At 38.0% G+C, this 9214-nt stretch overlaps 1 protein-coding gene across 1 annotated transcript; it reads left to right on the plus strand.

The window, feature by feature from the left end:
• Nucleotides 1-2605: 2605 nt before the first annotated feature.
• On the plus strand, nucleotides 2606-7288 carry LOC107776628 (pyrophosphate-energized vacuolar membrane proton pump-like). The gene is given in 8 exon segments (NM_001325218.1): nucleotides 2606-2870; nucleotides 4133-4707; nucleotides 4791-5170; nucleotides 5418-5504; nucleotides 5607-5937; nucleotides 6176-6586; nucleotides 6713-6772; nucleotides 6850-7288. Coding segments are annotated over 8 exon segments (2298 nt in total). The 5' UTR covers nucleotides 2606-2623; the 3' UTR covers nucleotides 7057-7288.
• The last annotated feature ends 1926 nt before the right edge of the window (nucleotides 7289-9214 follow it).

Genomic DNA, 9214 nt, shown 5'->3' on the forward strand with positions numbered 1-9214 from the left:
ATATTTTTATACTATTATAACTTAATTATAATAAAATTAACTTATAATTTTATATAAAATAAAATATACCAAAATTAATTTATAAAAATTATACACCAAAGTAAAATTATTTAAAATAAATATTATAAAGATATTACATAAAAAGTATAAGTAATTACAAAATTTATAACATGTTAAATTAAAAGTGTTATATAATAAAAGATAATGATAAATATTGATGAATAGTAATGGTGTTGATGAATAGTATCAGTATTCACACACCAAAATAGTGTGTAAGAAATAATATTGGGTTGGAGCACCAAAATACCAAATCTTATACCAAAATAGTGTTTGGGATCAAAAATAGCGTTGGGTTGGAGATGGTCTTAGACAAATCTTCTAATGACATACATTTTGAAGAAGTAACTGTTGAAAACAAACATAATATTTAGGATAGGCAAAATACATAAGTACCCACCTAACCTATGGCCCAAATCCCCCTTACACACTTTCTGTGGACGATAATAATATTACACATGCAACATTTCTAAAGTGTAGCTAGTACACACCACTTTTTTCTTGACCAACTTTTCAAAATATGTGTGAGGTCACGCGCCAATAAGGTCGTGACACGTGTCCTAACTGAAGAAAAAAAAGAAAACACTAAATTTACACCAATTGATAATATTTAAAAGAAAACAAACAAAAAAGAAACAAAGCCCCCCTCCACGTTTCTCATCTTCTTCTGAACCCCATTCCCGTCGACCTCCTCCTCTAAACTCCATCAGCCATGGAAAATCCCCACCAGAACAAAATATTAACATGAATTTTCACTATTTTTTTAGCCTATAAAATTTTCACTTTTTTTTTTAGTTTCTAGGTTTTGTTTGTTTTGTTTGCTGTGGAATCACCATTGTTACCGATGGGTTTGCCACTGTAATAGTGGTCGAAAATGGAGGTCGCTGTTGCTTGCCTTTTTTTTAACCAAACGAGACCAGATTTGAACGAAGAACACCAGCTTGCCGAAAGATCTGATAGCTCCACCCACGCGGAGAAGATCTGAGCTCATCGATCATGAACTGACAGTGAAACTAATGACCTGACAATAGAGTTTTCGGCTTATTGCTTGAGGTCGTTGCCGGTATTACGAGTTATGGCTGACATCTTCTTAAAGGAGATGCAATAGGGAGGAGATGAGGAGGCTGTAGTTGTCGCCGGCTTCCGGGGAGAGCTCGAAATGGGAAAGAAGGGCTTGGATATCATTTTCTTTTCATTTAATTATTAAATTAACAAAAATAAGTGGACAAATAAGATTTAGACACGTGTGCTTATATAAGGACTTGGACAGATAATGCATTGGTTTGACGCGCTCATTTTTTTTGTTAAACACGCACGTGTCATCTAGCAAACGTAGTGTGTATTAGGCACAATTTTAAAAGGTTGCGTGTGTAATATTATTATCGTCCACAGAAAGTGTATAAGGGGGATTTGAGCCATAGGTTAGGTGAGTACTTATGTATTTTGCCTTTAGGATACGACACTTATAATAGTCATGAGTTTTTATCTTAAAACTCAAAATTGTTTAAGAAATGTTTTTAAATAAACATATCATTAAGATGATTGAATGTCTAAATATACTATGTAGTCAAATTTGACTGTCCTTCCAACGATTTCACTGGTAATTTAATTTCAAGTTGGACAATAATTTTTTTTGTTCTAATTTATTTACTCCACATGTTAGTTTTATTGTTTCGTCAGTAGCTCTTTTGAGAGAAGAAAAAACTACAAATTAGTGACCAGTTTCTCTTAATTTCGAGTTGTCTTTAGTCTTTACCCAAACAGCTAAACTGCTTCTGCTTTCCTTATTTAGCGGAGATGATGCTTTTTATATACATAAAGAAGATTTAGAAAAATGCGATGTTGTGTTATGGGGGGAAAGGGTGGTGTGTGTCCACTGTTTGCACATGTTAATACTTGATGCTCCCAACATGTATGGAGTCGAATTATGAGATTTAACCTACAGGGCGTGAGTTTAAATCTACTTTATACTTAAATAATCAAATATTTTAATTCCACTATTACTTTTCCTCTCTAATTTCACTTCTGTGCATAACAGTTACCACAATTAGTGCAGTTATACTTACTATCTTAAATTTATAATAATACCTATACAGTTAATTATAATACAAATATTCAGCAGATATATTTAAAATAAAATCCTGAATTCATTTTCCTTTATTACCACACTTACCAAAAAAATTAAAAAAAGATTCCTTATCAAAGAAAAAGTGCAAGAAAAGGTAACAGTGAAGATAAGTCATTAAAGTACGCTCTTTTACTTTCCTTTTTCTCGTGTTTGAATTCCTTCTTCGTGGGTCCCATTGCCACGTCCTCCAACTATCACCGCCGTTCCATCAATTATATCATTCCCATCTCAACAATCAAAACATCCCTCGGTCGAACACGAAGGTCCAGTTTAACTTCGATAAAACCACACACACGTTAACATATCACTCAAATCCTCGGATCTTCTGTATTTCACAATATAAGACCCCCAAACTCCCACTTTCTACTCTCTATCTATTCATTCTTCACCTTCAGCTTCTGTACTTTCCGGCTAGTTTTCTTAGGGTTACGGTGAAGTATGGGGGCGGCGTTGTTACCAGATCTAGGGGCGGAGATTGTGATTCCGGTATGCGCCGTCATTGGAATCGTGTTCTCGTTAGTTCAATGGTACCTTGTTTCGAACGTGAAGCTGACGCCGGAATCATCTTCTCCGAGCAACAACGGTAAGAATGGGTACGGAGATTACTTGATTGAAGAAGAAGAAGGTATTAATGAACAAAACGTTGTCGTTAAGTGCGCCGAGATACAGAATGCTATCTCTGAAGGTGAGCTAAAAAAACTCATTTCAGATCTCCTTAGATTCTTTCCAGATCTGAGTGTTGTGTACTTGCCTTGTCGGTGCTCTTTCTACTCATTTTGGTGTATAATACTCCCATCGTCCCAATTATGTGATGTTGTTTGAGCTGCTACCAAGTAAAAAAAAAAAGATGGTTGAAACGTGTGGATTAAAACAAATCATAGACATTTGTGTGGCTATAAATATCTCATGAAGTATAAAATGAGAAGTTTAATTTTTAACTGTTTTCCTTATGTATCCTTTATGGACAGACTAAAAAGGAAAGAGCCTTCTTTTCTGGGTAACAGTGGAGGAAATGGAGAAGAAAGTTCAAAGTTTTGCCTTTTTCATCTTTCTTTAGTGAATTTGAATTTTTTGCTGGTTAAAACAACAAACCTTTTTATGCCTCCAGGAATTTACCTGGTAGTTAAGTGAAGAGAGCCATCTTTATTTTCTGTGCTAGAAGCATTAGATTTCTCCTAAAGAAGAACAAACCTTTTTTACCGCATCTTTTGTTTATATAATGTTCAAGCTCATATGCTTATCTTTAGTTGAGTTCAACATCTTTTTTTAATGTGTCATTAACATTTGTTTCTGGAAAGGCTAAAAAGAGTAATCTTTTGACTGGTTACGTGAAAGTTAGACATTATAGATGCAATTGTTGAGAAGGTCGCATATTGGTGTAGGGGTTGTCGTGATAGATATTACCCTCTTGAGGTTGCAGTTTTGAGCTCATTGGTGACTTGGACTTCAACCTCTTGGTTTCGAGGTGAAGGGCCTTTCCACTAGGCTGTCTGTTCTTGTTTTTAGTTCACAATGGTTGCTGTCTTTTCCTTTAATGATTTGCTGGCCTGAGTGAGTGTGTAGCCAGCTGCTTTATAAAGTTAAAAGAAGGCCAAGTGACGAATTCTTGGATTGTTAAAAGCCAGCTTAAGTCTTTCTTGCGTTGTTTAGATACTTCTCTTCTAAGGAGATACATGATGGTGGAACTCTTTTTTTGGTGCTAGAGCGATATATGAAGTAGTCTAGCAATTATTCTGTTTATTTTTCTGCATCTCCTTTTTCATGGGGTTCTATTTTCAACATTTTCCCATCCCGTTTTACTTTTACTCAATACTTTAGTCACAGAGAAATTCTGTTGTAAAGTAATTATATTATTCCTATAGGGTGTGCGTTTCTAATCCAGTTCTTATTTATTTATTTATTTATTTACCAATACCAAATATCTGATGTGATTGCTGACCATGGCAGGGGCGACATCCTTCCTGTTCACTGAATATCAGTATGTGGGTATCTTCATGATTGCTTTTGCAATTCTGATCTTCCTTTTCCTCGGCTCTGTTGAGGGCTTCAGCACTAAGAGCCAACCATGCACCTACAACAAGGAGAAACTTTGCAAGCCAGCCCTTGCAACTGCCATCTTTAGCACTGTATCATTCTTGCTAGGTGCTGTCACTTCTGTTGTTTCTGGTTTCCTTGGGATGAAAATAGCAACGTATGCAAACGCAAGGACAACCCTGGAAGCAAGAAAAGGTGTTGGAAAGGCTTTCATAGTAGCATTCAGATCTGGTGCTGTGATGGGTTTTCTCCTTGCAGCCAATGGTCTCTTGGTACTTTACATTGCGATTAATCTCTTCAAGCTATACTATGGTGATGATTGGGAGGGCCTTTTTGAGGCAATTACTGGATATGGTCTAGGTGGCTCCTCCATGGCTCTTTTTGGTAGAGTTGGTGGTGGTATTTACACCAAGGCTGCTGATGTTGGTGCTGATCTTGTTGGGAAGGTTGAGAGGAACATTCCAGAAGATGATCCCAGAAATCCTGCTGTAAGCTACATGTTTTTCTTTTGGTGTAATATATGACCTCTTGTAATGAGTATGTCAATAATCTATTCTTAATGTCTTTGCAGGTTATTGCTGACAATGTCGGCGATAATGTTGGGGACATTGCTGGAATGGGGTCTGATCTTTTTGGCTCATATGCTGAAGCATCATGTGCCGCTTTAGTTGTGGCTTCCATCTCGTCTTTTGGAATTAATCATGAATTCACTGCAATGTTGTATCCCCTGCTCATAAGTTCTATGGGTATCCTCATTTGTTTGATCACTACCCTTTTTGCAACTGACTTCTTTGAAATTAAGGCTGTCAAGGAAATTGAACCGGCACTGAAGAACCAGCTTATTATCTCAACTGCTCTTATGACGGTTGGAATTGCAATTGTTACATGGACTTGCCTTCCATCTTCCTTTACCATCTTTAATTTTGGAGCTCAGAAGGTTGTAAAGAATTGGTACGTGTCAGATTGTATTGTTCTGTTGAATTTTAGCTATTTTATTAGATGCGTGTTTCCAGATGTGACGTTTAGTAGCGAGCTGACGCATGGTAATATAAATTGTTAATTGAATATGCCTCACAATTGCCCATTTTTAATCTTTATACGTTGAACTTCATTTGTTTGGATTTTCAATTTCAAGCAGTATTGTCCTCCTGTGTTTGTTTAAATTGGTACTGAATTATTATTTTGTTGGTAAATGCAGGCAACTATTTTTATGTGTGGCTGTTGGTCTTTGGGCTGGACTTATCATTGGGTTTGTCACTGAGTACTACACTAGCAATGCTTATAGGTGGATATCATAGTTCAGTTTCATCCTGTGATGTTGTGTTATTGGTTGTTGATATATTCTCTGATCGCTTTGACATTCTTTACGCTGTTGTTTATGTTGCAGCCCTGTCCAAGATGTAGCTGACTCCTGCAGGACTGGAGCTGCCACCAATGTTATTTTCGGCCTCGCACTTGGATACAAATCTGTCATCATTCCAATTTTTGCCATTGCAATAGCTATCTTTGTCAGTTTTAGTTTTGCTGCCATGTATGGTATTGCAGTTGCCGCGCTTGGGATGTTGAGCACCATTGCAACTGGACTGGCCATTGATGCATATGGACCTATCAGTGACAATGCTGGAGGAATAGCTGAGATGGCTGGTATGAGCCATCGGATTCGTGAAAGGACAGATGCCCTTGATGCCGCTGGAAACACCACTGCTGCTATTGGAAAGGTTTGTTGCTTTCCAAATTTGTTTTGCTTACATTCTTGTGAGCCTTTCTGGTGCATAGTTAAGGAGATCTATGACATAAATATTTATGGTAATTGGAGTATTATCAATGTGTGCTTGTCTTCAATCATCTTTTAGTTCTAATCTTGATTGGAATCTTCTTTCTTATTTTCGCAATGGAACTTCGTTCAGACATGTTTCCTCTCCTTTTTGCTAACATACGACTCTCATTTCTTTCTAGGGCTTTGCCATTGGATCCGCTGCCCTCGTGTCTTTGGCACTGTTTGGTGCTTTTGTGAGTCGGGCTGCAATTACTACAGTTGATGTCTTGACTCCCCAAGTTTTCATTGGTTTGATTGTTGGCGCCATGCTTCCCTACTGGTTCTCTGCCATGACCATGAAGAGTGTGGGTAGTGCAGCTTTGAAGATGGTTGAAGAAGTTCGCAGACAATTTAACACTATTCCTGGTCTCATGGAGGGCACTGCCAAGCCTGATTATGCGACTTGTGTTAAGATTTCAACTGATGCATCTATCAAGGAAATGATTCCCCCAGGTGCTCTAGTCATGCTTACACCCCTCATAGTTGGGATTTTCTTCGGAGTGGAGACTCTCTCTGGTGTTCTTGCTGGTGCTTTGGTTTCGGGTGTACAGGTATGAGTTGATTCTTTATTTTAACACTTTGGAGTTGTCTTTTGTTCAAGTTATAACGACTTACTAAAATATATATTCTTTTGATAGAATTGTGTCTAATTCTGCCCTTCATCTCTCATCTTACAGATAGCAATATCTGCATCGAACACTGGTGGTGCATGGGACAATGCCAAGAAGTATATTGAGGTAACGAAAGAAACATCTCTGGTGTAACTTTTTGGTGTTTCATTACACATAGTTTATTCATTTTAATTTTCCGTCAGGCTGGTGCTTCGGAGCATGCAAGGACCCTTGGTCCAAAGGGTTCAGACCCACACAAGGCTGCTGTTATTGGTGACACCATTGGCGACCCTCTGAAGGACACTTCAGGCCCATCACTCAACATTCTGATCAAGCTGATGGCAGTCGAATCACTCGTATTTGCTCCATTCTTTGCCACTCATGGTGGTCTGCTTTTCAAGATTTTTTAAGGAGCTTGTTGGGAGGCATTCACATACCTCTGGTTTTTCTTTCCTCGACACCCTTTTACTCAAATTTCCCCAAGCATGGGGCTTCCAAGTTAGTTCGTAGGTAGTCAGAGGTTTTAGTTTTGATGAGCTGATGATGACGACGATATTTGTTAGCTCTGCAAGGAAGTAAAAGAGAATTGTCGGCTTGCTTGTACTAGTCTTTTGTTAGTGTATTACCTTTCATGTTCTGCGGGACCTAGTTTCCAATTTTGTTTGTAACGCGTTCTAAGGAGATGGAGACATATGTTCACATCTTGTTTTGTTACACAACGCAGATTGTCTCTCGACGTGTGTGATCCCCCATCACCACCCATTTCCTTGGAAAGTAGACTTAATTTTCACTGAGATCTATTTTTTCACTCTTGTATCGGGAAGGAATCAGGAAATCTTTAAGGAACTATACTTTTCCTTGCATTCTCTAAATTCGAATAGATCACCAGTTCAAGTGCCTGAGAAATAAGGATTTATATGACATCTGTCTCACATAACAGTAAGTTAAAAAATGAATTGTGTTACTTCAGCTTTTAGATGAGTTGACTTCATATATAACATGATATCAAAGTCTGAAAGCTTCTGAGTTCGGATCTCAGTGTTATTTACCAACCAAAATATTTGTTAGGTGCTTAATGTGAGTCCTTAGACTTAAACTAAGTACATGTGCGGTACTTGACAACTCACTCACGATCTTGCACAACTTGCTTATGTTTTTGCTATGCCAAGTCGGCTTTACTATACTCAAGATTGCTATGGAAATGTTAGAAAGAATGCAAGGGAATTGCTAAAAGAAGCTTTGTATGAGAGAAAATTTGAATTGTTTGCTTGGTGAGTTACAAATGAATGACCCCTTTATATGCTAGTCTCCAAGGGGTTAGTATATAAATATTAATTGTTGCACAAGTCTTTAATATTTATAAGATAAGGGCTTTCTCTAGAATTCTCTACAAGGTTAGAAGATTCCAAGAATTTTCCTAGCAAATCTATAAGGATCTAGGGTCTTTCATGGGAAATGTCCATATTTTTCTATAATCTTCCCACAAGTGGTAGCCTTCCCCTCATGTAAGCTTCCACATGTCATTAATATATGTCAAATGACGCATATAAAAACTTTTCTACAAGATGAGGACTATGATTTGTGACTGATTACATCCCAGGGATGATTCATTCTAACTAAAGCAGACAGTAAAGGGAAAAAAGTTTCCAAATCTGAAGATGAGTTCAACTCCGAGGACTACTGGATTCTCAAAAAGAATGCTAAGGCAATAACGTATTCCAAATAGTGCCTATATGGCATGATGACATGTTGGGTCATCACAGTCTCCTATACCTAATGTTGCGGCGACCACAGCGCAATGCTGCTGCATAAACCCTCGGATCTTATCCTTGAATTGCCATAAATCTTCATATCGTTTCCACGTGGCCTCATCCGGTGATTGCCCCTTCCAATGGACGAGGAACATAGCAGTGGCTTTCTGCCCTTGTTTTGGTCTGGTAGTCAATTTTAGCCCCAATTTCCCGATCATGCGAGGTGGTAATAGTAGTAGGTGCTCGACTTGATTGGCTCCTACTCGGATCATCCTTGTTTTCGTGATATGGCCTAAGCATGCTGGCATGAAAGACATGATAGATCTTAAGATGTAATAGCATGTCAAGCTTGTATGAGATCTTGCCCACCTAGGCAATGATCTTAAATGGCCCATCATACCTGCGAATCAAATTCTGATGCATGCCTTGTAGTGCCTTGAACTGTCTTGGGTTAAATTTTACCATGTCAATGTCCTCAACTCTATAGTTTGTGGGACGTCGCTTGCAGTCCGCAAACTTCTTCATCAATTTGCTCATCACATCCTTTGGCCAGTCAACCCCCCAAACTCTTTCCTTCGAACGCAGTTGGTAATGAATGTGGAGTTTGTGGTCGAAGGGAAACCTTCAAATTTAGGACCCATTTGGATATAGATTCCCATTTATTTTTTGAAAAAGCTGATTTGAGTGAAGTTTGATTTGAAATTGAAAAAGTGTTTGGACGTGAATTTTGGGGCAATGTTTGGCATATCAAAAAGTCTTTTTTCTTCAACTAGAAAGTCCCAAGTGGTCATGATTTGGCCTAACAAAAGTCTTAAGC

Source organism: Nicotiana tabacum, chromosome 20 (assembly GCF_000715075.1).
Source record: "Nicotiana tabacum cultivar K326 chromosome 20, ASM71507v2, whole genome shotgun sequence".
NCBI lineage: Eukaryota > Viridiplantae > Streptophyta > Magnoliopsida > Solanales > Solanaceae > Nicotiana > Nicotiana tabacum.